Source organism: Anarhichas minor, unplaced genomic scaffold (genome assembly GCF_050575085.1).
Source record: "Anarhichas minor isolate MPS153535 unplaced genomic scaffold, ASM5057508v1 ptg000026l, whole genome shotgun sequence".
Classification (NCBI taxonomy): domain Eukaryota; kingdom Metazoa; phylum Chordata; class Actinopteri; order Perciformes; family Anarhichadidae; genus Anarhichas; species Anarhichas minor.
In genome coordinates this window covers 5,099,510-5,120,543 of record NW_027466472.1, presented here as the reverse complement: position 1 = coordinate 5,120,543, position 21,034 = coordinate 5,099,510, and the positions used below count along the sequence as shown (strand labels likewise).

Below are 21,034 nucleotides of genomic sequence, written 5' to 3'. Positions count from 1 at the left end.
AGCCACCGAGGGCCTCTGAGCAGAGAGAACGATGAGGAAGGTGTTTTATCTCATCCAGAGGATCCTACAGATACTGAAGAACTACTTACAGTATAACTCTTCATATGTCTTTTGCTTGGGATTGAAGTCTTGATTTTTCAAACTTGGGTTTTCAAAGGGAAAACAATTCTGTAGAAATGTGTGTAAAAGTGTAGAATTAACAAATAAATCTGGTTTGTATACAGTAAGTACTCAGGTGGTCAAAACAACTTTAGTTACGTTGTTGGGGCCAAACTCTAATTTCCTTGTCTAACAACTTAATTGTATTTCAGGGATGTGGAAGATCCCTGAAATCCTCTTTTTAAGAAGATATGTGATTTATTCATGGATGATATCAGAATACATATTATAGCTGAACGCGTGTGTGCCGTTTCAGTGATTATGTAAATCATCAGTGTTCAGTAAAGTTCAATCAGTCTGTGTTCCTCGTCACATTTATTTCACCAGATTTTGTTTCCATTTCCTGCGATCAAGATGATTCTGAGGAGTTGATCAGCCAATCAAAAGACTGTTTTTAAAGAAACAATCAAACTCTGAACAGTTCAGTTTCAAGCCCTGTATCCTGTAACTTTTCTACAATTTATCAATCTTTATAATCTTGTAGGCCTAAATACAGTGGATGTGTATAGTAGCGTTTATCCTCCTGGCTTCTATTGCTTCCATTTAAGTTTCCAACTCTGTCTGAGATAGCAGGAACAAGTAAACACACACACACACACACACACACACGCAGCATACCTATATCTGTCACCATGGAGAGCTCTCAAATAACAACAGAGTACTGTGTGTGTGTGTGTGTGTGTGTGTGTGTGTGTGTGTGTGTGTGTGTGTGTGTGTGTGTGTGTGTGTGTGTGTGTGTGTGTGTGTGCGTGTTTTGTCTTCTACCCACTCTCATGCTATATATTGAAGCTGAAATGGAGTGGGTTTGAGTCTCTTGTATGAGGAGTGAACATTTTGTTTACCAGCAACCCACATTGATATGGCAATACACACACACACACACACACACACACACACACACACACACCACCTGATTAACATGTGACTTAATAAAGTGTGTAAATGACTTAAGGCTAAACTTATCTACACATGTTCTACATGAAACAATAGAAACAGGTTGTTGGATTTTAAGATGGTCTCTTTTTTGTTGTTGTATTATTTGTTTAGTTAATGTAGTTGGTGTTGTTGCTGATAAGTAAGGCCTGAGGGAGAAAGGCATTATGGGTAGTGAAGCCGAGAGTCTACTCACCCAGTCCTAAGCAAGATACTCTGAGTCCTGACTTTCCAAGGTTCCTGCAAAAACAGAAAAAAAGGGAATCACATAAAAGCTAAATCCAACACATGTATTAAACCAAATAAGTTAGAGGATCTTATAATCCAAACAGAAGATCAGTAAAGACCCTGGATCATCTGTTAACACAATTAAAAGAATAAGGATCAGCTGGTAATCCAACTCCACCGTAATCATATTAAAAGTTGCATTTTGTTGGACATTTCAATCCGTAGAGGATGAAAAATTGTGTATGCAAAATGATGTCAAGTGAATAACAATCAGGCCTTTCATTTTTACGAGTGGATGGATGCTGCTTTGCTTTAGACAATCACATGACAGCTTGACAGTTCTTCTGATTTCTCGACAACAGGAAATTGAATTTCCCTTTCGCAGACCTTGAGGTGGACGTGCCGACACTGTCAACATCCCGCCGTGTGTAAATAGGTGCGTGCATGTGTGTAGGAGGAAACCTGGTCATCAGGCCTTTAATGGTACTTTCCAGTCAGCCGTGAGAACAAACACCCAATAACAGAATGATGGAGATCGAAATAAGACAAGAGGAAGACACACTAATGAAGAAACATCAACACTGGACTAATTGGAAAATACTAATCAAATCAGCGCACGCAGTAGTGAAAAAACAACAATGAAAAAAAAGTTACAAATGGTTTACTGCAGGATGGAGATGACGTGTTTGTGTGTGTGTGTGTGTGTGTGTGTGTTCTACACTTAATGCATCCTATTAGCTTGCTAGTAGCCTCATTAGCTGTGTCATTAACAACACACACAATCTCTGCTTGAATTAGATTTATTGTGTGTGTGTACAGTCATGTACCTGCATCCCTACACACAACATTTAGTTTGTCCCTCGATTAAATAATTCCACACCTACCTTTGCAACCTCATTAACCAACAACATCAGCAACATACTGACTATAATGTCTATAGTGTCATTGCCCTTTTACCCTGTTCATAGTAAATGGACTTGTACTTGTATATGAAAGTGCTTCAACACTACATGTCATTCACATCCATTCACACACTGATGACAGGGGCTTCCATGCAAGGTGCCACCTGTCCATCAGGACTCTGCCCAAGTGTCTTCCCCAAGGACACATCGACATGGACGAGTGGAGCCGGGGATCGAACCGCCTATCCTCAGATTGAAGGACGACCCTGCTCTACCACTGAGCCACAATCGAACCATCTGAGGATCCCCTCTGGAGAGAATAACTAAATAACTTGAGTAGTGCACTCAGTAGAGTGCAGCTCTCTTCCAGGTGTGTCTCCCTCTTTCCTCCCAAACAAAGAAGAGTTTCGCTGAGTTCTCCCTCCCGGCTCCCTTACAGTCAAGATGGCAGCGAAGATAACAAAAACAGGGTGTTATCCAGCTCGTATTGGGCCTAACTGTAGTGGATCATAACATATTGGTTAAGGAATCTATCTGTAGCTGCTAAATGCTCCACTATGTTCACCAGGTAGCTCTTTACCTTGTCTGTTGTGTGATGCTGGACAGGTAGTGAGTGTGCAGAGTGGTTTACAGAGCTTTTTTGCTAAAACCAGACGCCTACTTTACATGAAAACGATGCTCAAGACAGCAGTGAGAGTGATGCAAAACAGTAAAGTTTATGGTTTGTAAAAAAAAACATATATGGATAAATGAGCTGAAAGATGCTTGACTAACTCTTAAGATTACAGCAGAGGTTGTCCTTCCTGCCTGTTGCACTACTGTAGGCAGACTGGCAGATCCCTGCCATGTCAAATCAAGCATGAGAAAGAGTTATTGTCCTGTCATGTCAGTTTCCTGTGAGAGCATCCAAGGACTAATGACTAAACTGATGCTACAGAACACACACACACGCACACACACTTCTGAGTTTTGAGCAGGTGCAAAGCTAAAACCACTGCTCTGATTAATCAGCTTGTCAGCAGTACAGGTGGCACAGTTTAGCATATGCTATGTCTGCACTTTCCAACTTACTAAGTAATCCTATTTAGAGAGTGAACTTGAAAATTGATCTCAAATTAAAACCCCCGTCATCATTGTTATTTCAAAACTTGCTATTTTTAAATCACACTTTTAAGAAGTGTTCCATACTGTGTAACAACAACTTGAATAAAAGCAAGTGATGTAGTTGTGGAAAGTTTGATTTATATCTGCAGAAAATGCAGAAAACAACATGTTTGTGTCTCTTGTGAGGTACAGTACATGCTGTTCTGTTTTCACTGCAAACTGGGTTCTGCCCGTAACACAAACCGATGGAAATTCACGTATGGAAGTTCGCCTTTAAAACTCTATTATGAAGTAATTTAAATTCTCATATTTTAAGTCATGAATTAAAAACATGCATAGCCGCATTAAAAGCACCAGATTTACAGGCTCAGTTTTGTGCATTGATTGACAAGTACATTATCCACAGCTGTCAGCAATCATTCTGTCATTTTTGCTCATCTTTCAAAACCGCTTTAGTTGCGCATCGCTGACATGTCACCTCCACATCCTTCAATATCAGAATAGTTAATTGGGCATAAAAATCGAGACACCCTTAGTAAATCGATTCTTGGTGATGCATTAGATCCTCTGTAACCTACAGAATCTCCACAAAGGACACTGAACATTTTGCACAAGGTGCTCTTGAATAACAAGTCACAGGAGTTTCTGTTGCTCTGCAGACACAGCACCGAGAGACGATTATGTGTGAATATGGTTTAAGCGTCGCTCAGTCAAGTTCATCTTTAACCTTTGTTTATTGTGCATTTTGTCTCTTTTAGAAAATCAATTACACTCATAATACGAGTGTAGGGAGGTGATGAGAGAGAGTCTGTAACCTTTCAGAGGTGCTGGATTATTTACACAATATTACATGTGTATTATTAACATGATGTAAATTTTTCATTTTTAAATAGCACAGTTATCGTCAATGCCAGTATAAAACGACACCCCTTGTTTCCTTCCACAGTCTAGGTCCTAAGTAAGTGGATAATCGCTGTCTGATGTAAGTCAATGTGAGGTATTGATACTCTGTGTTCAGCTTAAATCTAGACGTGTTTCACCAAAAATGTGCAGTGAACCTGAACAGGAGTGAGCAGGTTAAAAAAAAGCATTAATAAAGGTTATGTAAAGTTACTTTTCTTGCCCCCCCCCCAAAAAAAAAAAAAGTACGGGCCTGCCTATAGTCAGGGCAATCTTTTGAATTCCGACCAGCGGGACTAGAGGTGCCGAATCAGGCTTTGGGTGCCTTGCAGGCGATTAATGATGATGTCGCTTTTCCCCGGCCACAACCATGAATGATTACGACACAGGGGACCTCTACTTCAGGCCAAAAGAGAAAAGCTTGGTTGGAGCCAGAGCAGAGCACAGACGGATCACCCATCAAAGCAGAAAACGGCACATTCAGATGAGTGATACGACAACCATAATCCACTCAGAGTACTTTTGTTGCCAATGGAGTGATGGTATCTTATGTGTTCTAGCTACTTGCCATTTATAGCTGGGTATTTTGTCTTTTGCTCACTGTTGCAGAGCTTTCCACAGTGATATGGAGTAGCCAGCTAATGGGGAAAAAGTAGCCATGTAGGGGGGGGGGGGGGGGGTGCATGCTTTCCTGGTGAAATATTTTGGTCGTAAAAGCCCAAATTTGGTTCCTCTAGCACCTTCCAATGCCACCATTTTCGTCTCATTGCCTGCACTGACTGATCTTACAAAATTGCATATTTCAATAGGTTTGCCTTCCCGATTGTAAACATGTAACAAATTATTTTAAAAGGAGAATAAGGCTTCTTGTGCGCTTTAGCTCACAGTCTGTAAATAGCTACTAATATTTAAAACCACGCCTATTCCTAACTGATTAGAGTTGTAAAATGTCATGTTTTCAGTGGACATTTGAATGCTTCCTGCTCAGTCGTCATGTTGCTGCCACCAGTGTTTCCTGAAGTAGCCCGTCTAACGAGGATGTCCCCCGTCTGTGCAATCTTTAATGTGTTTTGTCGTCAATTATTTTGCTAATATGTTTTTTCAAACACTGGAGATGAAACAAAAAGTAATATAATAAAGTAGCCGGCTGGAATTAAATGATTAAATGAAATCAGTTGTTTTGCCGGTTATCCCGTTATTCAGCTTTCCCACCAATAGATTGCGAGATGGATGAAAGGACAGCGGTGAAGGGGATAATAGATGAGATAGAGAGAATGAGGCAAAAAAGAAGAAAATAAGATTTCCCCACTTGGGAGATGGAGTGAGAAAGTGATCTTCTCCCTCATTTAAAACCCCTTTCAAATGACTCTTCATAGATATGCAAATGCTTATAGCCACACACATAAATAACCAAAGCCCCACTACTAAACACACACACACAGCTGTCCTCGCCCATCAAATATTTATTGAAATATGAACCCCCCGTAGCTGGTTTCCAAACAGATATACCATAACAAGCCTTCTCCATCAATGAGGCTATTCATCTCCACTTAAACGTGTCTTCATTTGCCTGATGATGGACAGTAATACTTTCTCTAATACCCCCCCGATACTAGGGCAATATTATTCTCTCTCTCTCTCTCTCTCAACAATCATCCCCACAGACACTGTCACTGACTCACCCATTACCTCCTCCGCTGTAGTAGCTGAGGGAGCTGCTCAGTTGCTCAGTATTCAGGAAGAAAAGATAAGGTTATGCTGCATTTTAAAAATGTGTTTTAATTTTCTCAATCAGTTTTTCCATGAAGACATTTTATTGATGGTTACTTTGAGTAGATTACTTTTAAACAATGTTGCATATCTATTTCCCTTAGAACCATGTGATAGTAGTGGGTCATGTCTATTGGAATAGAGCCTATTTCAATGAAAGCTAACCCAGCACAGAAATAACTTCCTGCTTGGCCGCCCTTGTAAGTATATGGTCAATATTTGTCAGTGTATTATTTATGGGTGTACTTTTCTTTTAGCGATTTTGTGGGATTGGTTTCACTTTTGTGACCAATTTAAAAAATGAACTCTGAATTACTGTTTACGATACGGAAAGGTTATGAGCCACGAGAGACCGTCTGACACACTTCTCCATCGAGTGTAAAACAGTGTGTGTGTGTGTGTGTGTGTGTGTGTGTAGGTGAGTGTGTGTGTATGTGTGTGTGTGTTTTAGAGAGAGTCAATGAGACGGGGGGAAAGAGGACGAGGAGGAAAGCAGGAGAGCATGCCAAAGGCCACCTGAGCTCCAGATAAAGTAGTTTACAATGTTACAGTAATCACCCAACTTTTGGCATCACACATTGCTCGTCTATGTCGACACTTCACACTCCATGGAGACAAGAGCAGTTACCTCGCTGTGCCTCACGTTTCTTTCAGGAGGCAACCTCCGGATCTGGAAAGTGAATGCCAATGCAACTTGCATTCTCTCTAATGGCCATCGGGGGCGACTCCTCCGGTTGCAAAAATAATTCAGATTGTATAGAAGTCTATGAGAAAATGATCAGGCTTCTCACTTGATTTATTACCTCAGTAAACATTGTAAACATGAGTTTATGGTCTCAGTCGCTAGTTTCAAGTCTTCTTCAATACAGCATGATGTTCATTTAGTAAATTCTGGTCCCATTTAGAGTAAAACAGACCATAAAGCAGAGTATGCTTTAGGGCGTGGCTACATTGTGTTTGACGGGTCACTACCAGAGCCATATAAGGCGTCTATACGTCACTCCTCTCACTTCTGGTTGCAAAAAAACAAGATGCGACGGCCAAAATCTAAGATAGCTATGGCCAAAATGCCAAACTCACGGCTTCAAAACCTGCAGTCCACAAACCAATGGTTGGCGTCACGACTACGTCCACTTACAGTCTATGGTTTCTTTCAACTCTATTTACCACTGTTTGAATCTCCCTCCATGTCACCGTCTTTCTGTCCGTCTACGCCTTTGCAAGTGTTTCTCTATCCCCACTTTCTTTTTTTTCTGTTTCTCCACATTGGTTCTCTGATCCTTCTTCATTGCCCTCTTAGTTTCTGTTTTTTTTTTTAACACTATCTGTCGTCTTCACACATGTAATTTTCCCTGCACTTCATGACAATCAACCTTGTGATCTCGTGTTGTAAACTGATCTGCTTTGTCTTCATATCTGCCTCAATCTTTCCATTACCATTTTTGTCCATCTGTACAAGGCAATTATATTTATACAGCACATTTCATGACTTCATATTTAATAATCAACAAAGCACTATTTTCAATTGGAAAGCATTTTACTAGTGTAGAAAATCACCTGCAAACATTCAAACTACATTGATTGATTTTAGCTTAAAGAAAAACTGATTACATGTAGTTTTGCAAATCATTTAAAAGCATAATATATATATATATATATATATATATATATATCATATACTCATATTGCAGTCATCATGTGTGCATCCATCTCCTCTCACACAGACCAACAATCTGCCCATCCTCTCACCCTTTTTTACCACCCACTTGCATGCTATCATCTATTAAACATGACAACTCTGCAACCAGTCCACTGTGTAGGCCTACATTCATCTCAATCAATTGCATATTCAACTCTGGAGGTCAACAAGGTGCCTGAATTACGCGGTAGTTTACTTGGCAACTTGGCAAAAAGGCCCTTCACTTTCTGTTTCCTAGCTGCTGCTGACTTGTGTTTCTCTTTTAAACATCTTCAACCTGAGATTCATCCAACTCCTCGATATCTTTGCCGAGTTTACATAACCAGAGGAAATAAATGGGCCAAGTCCTGTTCGAAGTCTGCTCATGTGATAGGGATGTACAGAAGAAGATGAGACACTAGAAAGTCATTAAGCTTTAAGATTGTATAACTGGAATTTGGGGGGGGGGGGGGGGGGGGGGATGAGATATACACATTCCTGCATGAAATATTCTATTGGTTAAAGGCTGCATTGCTAATGACTTCACTTGAGAGGAAAAGGGAGCCATCTGTAGATAAGCATCATGTTGTGCGGACTAATTATCTCTCCATATCTAATTGACTGAGTAATTAAGAGAGGGAGATAGTTGCGATGATTGATTAAAAATAACTAAAAGAAGCCAACACAGATCTGCTGAGATATCAACTATGAGACACATCAATGAAACTCAGATGAGAAAACAGAAAATTCTGTAACCTCCGATAAAATGTCACGACTTCCAAATCCTGCAAGATGTGCGAGCTTTAATGCAATTATGTCGGCCAGATGGAACAACGGAACCAGAGAGTGGGGGGGAAAAAAAAAACGGAGCAAGCGAGACGCTGATAAACTGCATCAGGGAGCTGCAGATCAGAACAAGATTGTGTTTATGGTGATTAATGACATACCAATTAAAGGCTTAATTATAACTAGGAGTGAAAAATGAGAGTGAAGAAGTTGCCTTCAGTAGGAAATAAAGACGAACGGACTGAAAGAAAAACAGCCAATCGTACGGATACATTGTGAATGCTTTCCTCTGGGTCTTTTAACTGATCTACTTAAATTGTGGCTGTAAAAAAATACTTTATCAATGATTTCTGTAAAACAACCACTGATCTATTACGTGAGATTTAAAAAGCTGATACACTACTAAGGCAACGACCTCCCATGGACCAATCAGCTGCTCCCTTCCTTTCTAAGTCTAACGTACCAGTCGTTGCGTAGAACAATAGTCACCGTGGGCAACAGTGAGACGGAAGCGACATCAGGTCGTTCTAACTAAAAACACCTTGGAGAGTTTTTCCATCAAACAAAAGCATTATGCCGGGCATCTTGTTTTTTTATTTGTTCCCAATGAATGAGGAGAGAGCATTAGAAGCATTTCAGAGCACTCTGTATGCTTCTAGTTGAAAGTTATCTGAACTGGCAGGAGTCCATTTAGCGGGGGGGGGCATTTTTTGCTCTCTCCTCATGGGAAACCAAGAGACAGCAGAGGAGCAGCATCGTTTGTTGAGGAGAGAAATGCCCCTTTGGTGGGAGCAGCCAGGCGCAACCACTGGGTGTGACTCCACGGCCTTGTGCTGGAAAGTAGAGGATATTTTAACTGTTATGCTCGTCTAACACCTCTAAGAAAAAACTTGATCTGCTGCAAAAGAGAGGAGCGTAGACCCAGCGCGATGTGCAGGAAATCAACGGTTTTGCAGCAAAACTGGGGCCAAATTCGGGAAAGTCAGACAGTCCTGAGAGACTGACTAATCCATTGTTGGTTTGGGTCTTTTCATGAGATTTGTTGACAATAAGAAAAACATAAAACAACTCCAATCATATCTTTTAGAATCTCTATGTTACATTAAACCAACACAACAGAGGGAGAAATTCCCCCTCCTCACATCCACCACGTCATCTGCCGTGCTGCAATATCCTGCAGGCTGCATCTCTAGAGCACATCCATCCACCTTTTGGCCATTGCTTCAAAGACACCCATAGTCCCATAGGAAAAACAAATAAATGCAAAAAAAAAAATGAAACCATCATTTTTGAAAAGTGTCCTTTGAAAGCAATCAGTATGTGTGGTTGTTTAAATGTGTATTTGCAGTCGTGCATGCATAAACACATGAATACATTTGAGTATATGGTCGCAGCACATGCTCGGCTGTACATGCTCGGCTGTACATGCATCTGCATCTGCTTGCATCTTGTGCCTGTACGAGTCCGTACCTGCGCGTCCGTATGAGCAAAACTGTTTCCATGTGACTCGGGAGCAATCTCAGCAGTGGGGCCCCATTTCATGTCCATCCAGCGCTGAGCTCTGAGTGGGTGGGGGGTGTTTGAAGATTGTGAGGGGGGAGCAGCTCTCAAAGCCTACATGAAGGTAGAGTAATGCAGCTGCCTGCGTACGGGAGTAATATAATAGCCGTCACCTCGCCAGCGAGGCGAGATAACACCGCCAATGGGACTAGTAAGAAGCACACTTTCAGCAAATCAGTCTTTTGACACCTTCACAGTTGCAGCTGCAATACATACTGTGACGAGAGCAGCAAACGGGAGTATGGAGAGATTTGTGGTGGTGCCGGTGTGCACACGTGTGCTTGCGCGTTTGATTCAGCAATGGGTCATGCGAAAATGCATTGCTGTGCAGTATTTGCACCCTTGGTGTATGCAGCTAGCGTGTCAAAATGAAATATAATAAAGGTGCTGCATACCAGATTGGGAGCATTTCTATTGCCTCTCAACTGCCCTCAACATCTCAACGCCTGAGCACGGAGGCTGGTAGCCAACGCTGGGATAACAACACACGCACACAGAGAGGGAGAGCAACTTCATTCTCTGCTCAGGTAAAAAATGATTCCACTATAGTTGTTTTAATCCTCGGAATGTCGAGAATAGAAAGGCTCAGACAATATGACGCTCTTGTTCAACCTCCTTCATGCAACTCTTGGCTTTCTTCTACCTACCAATGGAATGCTTCACACATCTACAGTATAGAATATTTGGATATAAATACACTCACGATACTGCCTTTGTTCTATGTAAATGTGTAGCCTTCTAGCATCACTGTTCACTGTAGTGAGCTGTCAGTATGGAGCTCTTATATTCTTCTTTTATATTCTCAGTCTTCTACTATCATTACTTTGTTAGTGGCATCCACGTGGTTGAGACTCACAGGAGCTTAAATTTTACTGCACATTGCTTAAACCCCAATGTTGTGTCTCAGCTTATTAAAGAGATGAATGAGAGAACTCCAGGCTTATTCAACAGAGGCTAACTTGGACATGAGGAATGAGGTCTCAGGTCTCTATATAGCAAAATAGTAAAGAACCTACAGTGTACTGTAATTCCACACCTACAGTAACAACACACCACCGGGAGCCATAATAGACTATTTTGCATTACTTCCATCCTTTCAGGTTTGTAAGAACTGGCGGTGTCCTTGTTATGTAAAATACACACATACCTCTTGATTTTTTCTCCTGAGGCCAATTTGCATTAAGTAAGGTGCTCAAGATGCAAATTACCCACAATTAGCTTCATGCTCACAGAGACAGGCTAGTGATGTATTTGTCCGTGTTCATCTGGTGTTCATCAGTGTAATGGCACTGCTGAAAGGCTGAGTGGATGTTCTAACACGTGTTTAAGACAATTCAGAAACGATCATCCATGTATGTGTGTTCACCAGTCATTATGTGCACAGTTGAGTAGTTAGAGAAGGACACAACCGAGCACAGCTCCATATGTGCCTGCAGTGGCTCAGAGTGGCTGCGTGGGCAAAAGATCCTCACATTTCAGGCCTGACTCATTCTGCCAAAGTCTCTGATCTATTTGTTGTCAAGTGGCCTTGCTGTTCAGCAACAGAGACTAAATGGTTTCCAAAGCTATATAAAGCCAGTACATCTGAGAAAGGACACGCAATTTCCACTGACCAAGATCCATAACACTACAGAATCCTTTCCCACCCCCCCCAACAGTCAGGTACTTCTGTCATCTCTTGTCCAATGGCTTTGTTTCCATCCGAGGCATTGCAAACAATTGTCAGAGACTGTATACTTGAGGGGCAGAATACATTAGAGCGCTGCAGCAACTTCAAGTGCAAACTAAGGACAGAATGTGGAGGAAATGCTGACAAGGGAAGAAACTTTTTTTCTCACAGATTTGTTGGAAAAGAACTGGCTCTTATTTTTGTTTCTGACAACAGCTGTTGTGTAGAATTCTGTTGAAATTAAAGATAGGGAAATTAAAGCACTCACATTGGAGTGTGGCTTGAGGGTGAATCCTTAAAAATGGCACAAGCCTAAGAAGCTGCGAGTCATGATTTCTCTTCTGAACTTGTTAATATTGCAAGACACCAGCACCAAGAGGATGAAGCTATAGGCTCTTGAGTGCCCAACAAAACTCTGTTTCTGAACATTACCACATTGTTTGGTGCTCGGTCTTTGAGAAGGGGAAAATAATCAATGCATTCTTTATAGTGTGTAAGAACAGCTAGCTCTGATGCAATTTCCCCCAAACCTCGAATGTGGACCTAGACTCAAAGCCCGGAGGCAAAACAAAACAAACACTAAATGAGATTCTTAGAAGATCCCAGATTCTATTTCACACACGCAGCTTGAAGCTCGTACAGTTGTAATGCTATCCTGTGTTCAGTGTAATGAGATTCAGCACCATAATCGTGATTGTATGAAAAATGTCCCTTTCTGCTGTTGAATGGGCTCTCTTCCCATAAAGAGGGAGGGGACGGACAAACACACCAACCGACCGATTGACCTAGTTTTATTTGGCATTCAGTGAAAATGCCATCGACGTAGGTAACATGACACAAATAAATGATTTACAAAAGAATTGGTGCTAGATGTTATTGAGCCTCTGGTCTCCTGTGACACTATTGAAATGATTGATCTAATAACAATATACTGTATTAGATAAAAACATTAAAGATTTCAGCTAGTCAGACAAAGAGGACTATAACACTAGTCCAGCATATATGCAGTTAGTAATCTATTTTATTTGGATTACACCTTTACAGCAGCTTGTCCTACCGCCAGCCAGAGCAGAGACAGGGGAGTTCACCTGCACATTCCACTTAAAACAAACAAAATAGTTTGTTAAGGCGTTCATGATCCACAACTAACATGTAGGAACTACTGTATATAACTGAAAAACAGCAATGAGCTTTGCTGTAGATGTGCGTAAGAACCATTATTGATGTGGTGCCTTAAAAAATCAAATCCTTGAAATCGACACCAAGGCTGTACACATGTTTATTCCGCTGTAAAGTTGGGCATTTTAACATGTGCGCACAAAGACAAAGTTTCAGGTAGAAGTTATTTGTCTGTCCATTTGACTTGACACATCACTCACTGTGAGCGTGTGTTTCTCTGTGTTTGTATATGTGTGATGTGCCTATAAAGTGTACTAGTGTACAAATGGATGTGTTCACGCTATATATATTTGCGACTTCTACCGTGTTATTGATTTCACAACCTTGCATTCAGTAGTGAGGATTTATATCACGATTCGGCCTGGGTTCATTTTACTGGGAGGGGAGGACCTGTAATATACTTTTTCCTTGTTACGTGTACGACTCCAGAGAATTTTTTACACACGATAAAGCTCTCAACCTGGATGGAAAACATGCTGATCTGCACTTCCACTTACATGAGCAGCTGGTTAGACAAACTGCTGCACGACAAAAACCTGACGTAGTGTTACTTTGCATGTCGGGCCAAATTTGTCTGCTTTAACAGTTATGTGTTGGTTGAACACAAGGTTTGTAGTTGAAAGGTATTACAGCCACGTCAGATTCATATTGGACTAAAATTAAGGATGCAACATCCACTATTACCAGACTAATACAGTATATATGGGGATTACTGCCTGCAGATCCCTGCAACCAAATGAGGAACAAACAAACTGCTGACAAAACAACAAACTCTCAGTGCTGTGATAATAAATGAAATGTAAGAGAGGACTTATTCTTAAAGGTCCATCTTTACATGTAGATCTGTCAAACACACCAACACTCACCAGACGATGCTGGCATGGGGCAAAGACGTCACGCTAATACAGATGGAAGGCTCGGCCGCTTACAGTGATGACTTTGCATTGTTTATGATTAAAATGTACAAACTAGCAGGAGAGACAAGGGAGAATGGCAGGCTGATGGCCGGGAACATAAAACTCAGCAGAATGTTCTGTCTGATGTCCAGAGATGTGTCTGCCTATGCTGTTGTCACCTGGTCAGCATCTCTGTTGCTGTAAATGAGGACACACGGTTGATTTCCTCGTGTTGAGACTCACTGCTGCGCTGCAGAGAGACGGAGGTGGACAAACTGAGACAGCAGCCAACTCACTGATACTGTATCTAAGTGGTCTTGCCACTAGAAGAGCGCAGGTTGAAATCCCGAACTGTGTGCAAGTCACAAGATAAGATTTAAAATGATTTCTTCTTCTTCCGCAATGACTCAATTTACATTTTTGTTTTGCATTATAGTCAGTGAATCTGAGATCAACAGTGAGGGATACAATCAAACCACCTGGCATTACTCCCCATTCAAGTGGTCTAATGTATGCAGCCTATAGAAGGGAAACAATGTTGATCCAATGACCAGACAATGAGACCAGGCTTCTAATTCATTATTTACAGAAATGAGCTTTTCTTTCATCTACTGGGTCACGGCCGTTACATTAGAGAAGCACGTTCTCAAACCAGAATGTCATTGCATGATGGGAGAGTCCACCAGGAATGTCTCAGAGCAGCACTGAGTAATTAACTAGATCACATCGGTGGAAGAAAAACATAGAATAGATAATCGCATAGAATATTAAATACATCTAATTAATACTGATGGTGCCGTGTTATTTAAATAAATAAAATAGATCACAATATGTGGGGCAATGGTTGCAATATGAACAAAAAACATGTGTAAAGTGTATAAGAATGTGTAAAATTCCTCTTTTTTGTCTCTTTTTGGTGTTTGTCTACCAAACTTGAGCCTGAACTCCTACATTTTCACTTAATCCCTGGAATCTTTAAACTTGACTGAGACTAAACATTTGCTATCATAACAACAGGTAGTTATGAAGCTTTCCGTGTGTGGGACACTAAGGGTTATGTAACTGTATGCTCGGCCAGAACTTATAGTTCAAAAATGTGAATAGCTGTTTTGAATCGACAGAAATAGTTGTGTAACAAATGATAAAAGAGAGAGCAGCAGTTACAAGTTCAAACCACTCTTCACCTTAAAGTCAGATGGACTCACACTGAGTGAGCTTCAGCCTTTCATTCTGCAGGTTTACCAATAGGGCATTCAGTCCATGTGGCTTTATAAAAGCATGATGGCCTTGTCTTCATGCATTGCCATAATTTACCATCTCTGGGATTCATGCAACTCGAGAATGCATGAAGAAATAACTCAATCAGTTCAGATTGTTGCCTTGAGTTCATCTCATAATGTGCTGCCGCCTGTGAATGTCAGCATCTATCTGCTCCTAGCTGTAGAAACATATGGCAATGAATAACATTATCAAAAAAACATGTTTTATATTCATTTCCTCGAGCTGGTACAATCGGATTCTCCCTTACAATAAATAAAACCAGAGTTGGTTGCGTGTACAGAGGCTCACATTTTGAGGCAGGTGCAGTTTATCATGCAAGTTTGTTTTTAAGGATTGAGCTGAATTGATTTGAGGATGCCCTTCACAGTATAATTGGTTCTTTATATACCTGACTGAGGACACAAAAAAACGATTTACTATGGGGAAGGAAACAATTGTTGTATCTTGGGGTATGCATGGTTGAAGGTAATTAAATGTTAATGTTTGTCTTTTTGAATGAATACCCTCATTTAGGACTTCTTCATCCCCCAAAGACACACCGACACTGTTGCTGTTAATTAAAGTTTGCACACACAAGCAGTTTACTTCAAGGCTTCATTCAGATTAAAGGAGAACATGTTCACCCTGATGGGCTGTGATATCGTTCAGGAGCCTTTCATCATGAGGAAAGCTGTAATTAAACAGGAACAACTCTGAAACACATCCAAATACACACACATACAGGCATACTCATATTCGTAGACGCACACACACGAACCCATAGCACAAAACACACATACTGTATGCAAACACAAAAATGCATGCACATTAGCAGACAGAATTTAGTGAGACAAATGCTTCTTTTTACAAGCATTCATACCTGCTTCCAACATGCAGTAGTTGGGACACACATTTCCACCCACCCAAGTGCGGAGATTTAATTAAATGTACTCATGGGATGCGGAGAAAAGTCAGAGCCAGCTGATTTTCTGGCCATCAGAGTGCATGTTGGGGACACAATCAATAAATCCTACGGAGCAGCAGACCAGAAACGCTCCGATGGATTCACTAAATTACTGCTCTATAGACTTCAATGAACAGCGCACGTGCATGCACACACACACACCCCATTCACATTGATACAGGTGCAGATACACACACGCATGCCTGCACTCCCACAAAAAGGTCTTGAAACTCCTACACACACACAAGTACACACACTTAAACAGTTTAATAAATGTCATAAAACTGCTGTGGACAATAAAAAGCCTCGGCTGCTCCAGGGGAGAGACAAGCCCTGCTGAATCTCCAGCATATTATTATTACTTAATGCTGTTTTATGGTTGTTATCACTGTATTGTTTTATAGTGATGATAAATGGCACAGAACAAAGCGAAAATAATACAAGATATCTCTTCTTTTTAGCGATTAAAAACAATAAAAAGTATAAAAAGGATGTCATGTGTGAAATGTCCTGTCAGGAGCAAGGCTTTATGAATCAGCGTCGACTACTAAGAGACAGTAAGAGAAAGAGACAGTCTCTGTGTTCCTGGAGGAAAAAGCATCTGCAGCCTTTGCAAAGAGCAGAAGATGGCAGAGTTCACACTCTTGCAGTCTTTTTAAACATAAAAGGGAAGTGCTTTTTCAATGCCGGACAACATTTTTTCGATGCTTCTTCAACTACCTAGACATTATTTTTTACAGGCATATTGAACATACAGTACCCTGCCGCATAAAGCAGTCTCTGTTTGCTTATTTTGTTCGTCTAAAAGAGCAGCACAAGATGCTTTTGGACAAGATTTGTTTTTAATGTATTATGTATGTTAATATGATCTATTTTGAATTCAGAATTCTCTAAAACGGTATGTTACAATAGAACACGGTGACTGTTTGGCATTTAGACTGCATCCAGCCCGAGCATCCTCCCTGCTGTGTGACGCCTAAATCCCTCCAGGGATCAATACATGTCTCCAGCTCTTTGATTCAATTGTGAGATATATTAATAAAACAAAGTGAATCTTCAATTAACTGCAACAAGGTGACCTTTGCTGAACTACGATGGGATTTAGAATACATTTGTAGGTTTACCAATCCAAACAGAACACTGGCAGGCGGGCCCGTACATTATCTACAACATGCTGCATGAACGTGAAAGAGAGCTAATGCTAGAGTGAGCCATAACAAGTAGCACACAGACTGTAGACTTCTCCACCGACTCACTCTCCTACAGACCTGCACTGAGAAATAGATGAACTGTACTGTTCAGTCCAGCATCTGCTCTGTGAATGAGTTCATGTATAAGATAAGCACACTCAGTAAACATGGCTTCATCACTCCATCCTGCATTATTCACCACACAGCACCACTGCTGCTCCGCCGTGCACCACACTGCAGCATCCCTGACACCACCTATACAGTCTGTGCTGTCATCTCTACTTCTCTCTCGTTTGAACTCTTTCCAGGTTTTGTCCATCACCAAGAAATATTTGCTCCATTGCGCTTTAGCTCCCTCTCTCTCTTACTCAACATGTGTGGAAAGGGGGGGGTTGACAAGAAGATGGGAATTAAAAAAGGAACAGAAGACTCTTTTACACACCATCAAAGAAAAGCACGCCGTCTGCCTGGACCAATCAGCTGCATCATTACCACAGAACCTGATCTACAGGAGATCGCTCAGGTTTCATTATCTCAGCGGGTCATCATCCCCTGTTAGGGGTTTGGGATTGCTGGGAATTAGGTTCGCTTTCAGTTTATGTTTTAAATGTGAATTTTTACACCTCAGACGTGAGGGCGAGATCAATTCATTCATTACTTAAGGTCGTATTCATCATCTCATCAAAGCGGATGCAGGGGTGCATTCCCGCTTTCAATATATTATGTGCAATATAACTTGTTTTTTTACTTTTTTCATTTACAATATCACTCTCAATATCATGGACAATATTACTTTTCTACTAGGCACTGGTGCTAGTTTGACTTCTTATCTTTGTTGTATCTGGCGTAATAATTTCCTTCAGGATGAATGAAGATATATATGTTATATATATATACAGCAGTAATACAATAACTCACTAACATATATATATATATATATATGTTAGTGAGTTATTGTATTACTGCTGTACTGGATCGTGTTTAGGTCCAGTTTCTGTGTTGTGTTGGTGCTAATAGTTTACCTTTTACTCACGTGGTTAACGTGAAGTCTTTAAAAGATACAAGAGGAGACTTGTTACCTTTGTCCTAGTTTTATTTTCTATAATTAGGCTACCGTCATCAATTTAACTCTCCTAAATGGAGTAACATTCTAAATATGTTGCACATTTTCTTCATGTATCAAATTTTAGCAGGTCAACAGCTTTGTCTTTACTGAGAAGTTTACACAGCGGATCTGACTTTTCATCGTGTCAATTATTCAACATCTCATGGCTGAAGTTCACTATTTTAACTTTTCCCATTGCGCTGGACGGCACCTGCTGCTTCCCAGAGGCAGTGAGTTTTTAAGTGTTAATAACAGACAGTTAGGGAACATGGTTCATGGTCAGAAATATGGGCATTAATGTGCTCATCGTAAGGTTTAGGTGACATAAGTCCCTAGGTATGTTTGTGTTTGCCAGCTGTTTATGTAATTGGTTTATTAGACTCTAGGAACGAAAGTGATAAATTAGGCTTCGGCTGAGGAAGTGCTTGCGAAGTGATATAAAACGATTTACTGATTTGCTGACTGGCGAAGCTGTAATGAACCTAAAACCATGTTGTTCACAAACAAAATCATATTGGAAATGTAATCTCGATTGGGTCTCTTTGCTTCTTATGTTCCTCTCTCTCTTTCCTCCAAAAAAACAGAGCAATTTCTAAATTATACTGAGGCTCCAACAACAGCACTACCATACACACAACAGCACACATTCACTAACAACTAGTTAGTTAACCCTAAAATGCCCGCACTAAGAAAAAGCAATCTTTTCATTTTGTATGTATTATAGGCAATAAAAACAACAATCCCCGTTTGTTTGGGTTTTAAAGACTTTTTTTATAATAAAAGGAAACTCAGGAATTATCACATTCATTATTATCACATTATTATCACATTATCACATTCATTTTCAATTTGCTGTTACAAATTAGTAGTATGCAATGGATACAGGAGACAGGGCCACAAGTAAGTGATACCTAATAAACCCCTACAATATGGGGTGAAGAGTTTGCAAATGTAAGCTGAATCCAGTAGAAAAGTGAAGCCAAGAGAGGTGAAATATGAGCCTTATGCTTCTCAATTACAGTAATGAGTTTATAGAGTTATTGCATCCACCTTGCCAGTGTTCTTATCAGTCTCTCTTTTCACTTCTATAACCATTGCCAAGATTCAGCTTCCACATTAACACGGTTCAGCTCTCTTCTCTAACGGCAGATGCAATTTAACTTCATGAGAAACAATGAGAAGAAGATCCCCATTCTCCTTTTCGATTAGGAAATATAATGGACATTTGAAGACCCACTACCTTTAACCGACAGGTGCTTTTTAATGATGCGGGGCGTGTTAAAACTACATGAGGATTAGTGCAGTGAACATAAGAGGCTCTTATAGGAAGATTTTATTGTTTCAGCTTTGATGTTGACACACTATAAAAACCAGTTGTGAATAAAAGGGGAGAAGAAGGAGAACAAATCCATCTTAGTCCTCTTAAAGAATAAGCTGATGGATTATATCTCACCATCTCTTCTCTTACCTCTCTCCATTCTTCACTCACTCTCATCCCCGTTTCACTCGTCATCACGCCCTATCTTTGTACACACACACACACACACACACACAATCTCCCTTTAATTCATCTGTGCTCACTCAAGACTCACTCTATCGATCCGTGTATAGTGAAAGAGGGTTCCCTTACAGGGTGTTGAAGCTCATATGTTTTGTGTGTGTTTAGCAAAGGCGTGTGTGTGTGTGTGTGTGTGTGTGTGTGTGAGTGTGTGTGTGTGAGTGAGTGAGTGAGAGAGAGACAACAGAAACAAAAGACTGAGAAAATTCACATCACAGATCTCAGCTTTAAGAATCACAAACTGAGTTTCACCAGCGCAACAATCGGAAGTAACTGGATGTACATATTCAAAAACATTTATATACATATATAAAATAAAATAGTAAACTATGCACATCATGTTTTGTTTCAATTCCACATTGAAGAACAATGGTCTTCACAAACCAAAACCAAAAAACGAAGCCACAAAACCTCCACCAAGTCAAATCGAACACACACATCAGACAAACCTACGCGACTGCAGCGTTTGCACTCATTCACATCTCCATGGAGACGAAAGTCAATTATATGGCCTTCATATGGAAACACAGCACTCGTCCCCCGCACTATGCAGATAGAACGGGTTTATTGCAGCGTGCTCACACTAAATGTTTCGTTTTGTCACTTTCACCATGTTCCTCATGGCTGCAGGTTCAAGCTCCTCCCCTTTCTTGGACAGACGACCCAACCAGCCAGAAGGAGCTGCTGATGCAGTGACTAGTGCATGCTAGAAAACAAAATAAGCAAAACCTCAACAATGTAGAGTCAGGAAAGTTTCTACTTTATTCTTGAGAATTAGTAAATGTACGGTAGTATATTTTTCTGTGGCTTGACTGATGATGTATTTGACAGCTCGATTCGGCTCTACTTCACAGCGAGACCTTCCATGCTGTTCCATGTGTTGGTGTGTGTCAGTGAGCCAAATATAAAACCCTTACCTGCTCACTCAATTCATCAGCTGAACGCGTAAAATGTAAATGACACGCGTAGGTGTTATCATGTCTGCATGTTATGTGTTTGTGCATACAATATGGGGATATGTTCAATTTAGCCCACCATGCAGGAAACATGACATCAGCCTCGGGGCACGGTTCTGTGATTTTGATTTATGCCACGGATCAAAGGAACCGAGTTCAGCAGACACCGCACAGTTACACCTATTCCTCACAGCGTTTAGCATGCCACTGCTGTCTGCGGAGGGAGGCAAGGGGGAG

General features: G+C 40.7%; 1 protein-coding gene across 3 annotated transcripts in view; it reads right to left on the bottom strand.

The window, feature by feature from the left end:
• kcnab1a (potassium voltage-gated channel subfamily A regulatory beta subunit 1a) overlaps positions 1-21,034 on the bottom strand; it is a 75,670-nt gene that overhangs the window by 22,668 nt on the left and 31,968 nt on the right. For all 3 annotated transcript variants that reach the window (XM_076100394.1, XM_076100395.1, XM_076100396.1), the window contains exon 2: positions 1,289-1,332. In XM_076100394.1, coding sequence (XP_075956509.1) covers positions 1,289-1,332 — 44 coding nt within the window. The remainder of the gene's footprint in view (positions 1-1,288; positions 1,333-21,034) is intronic.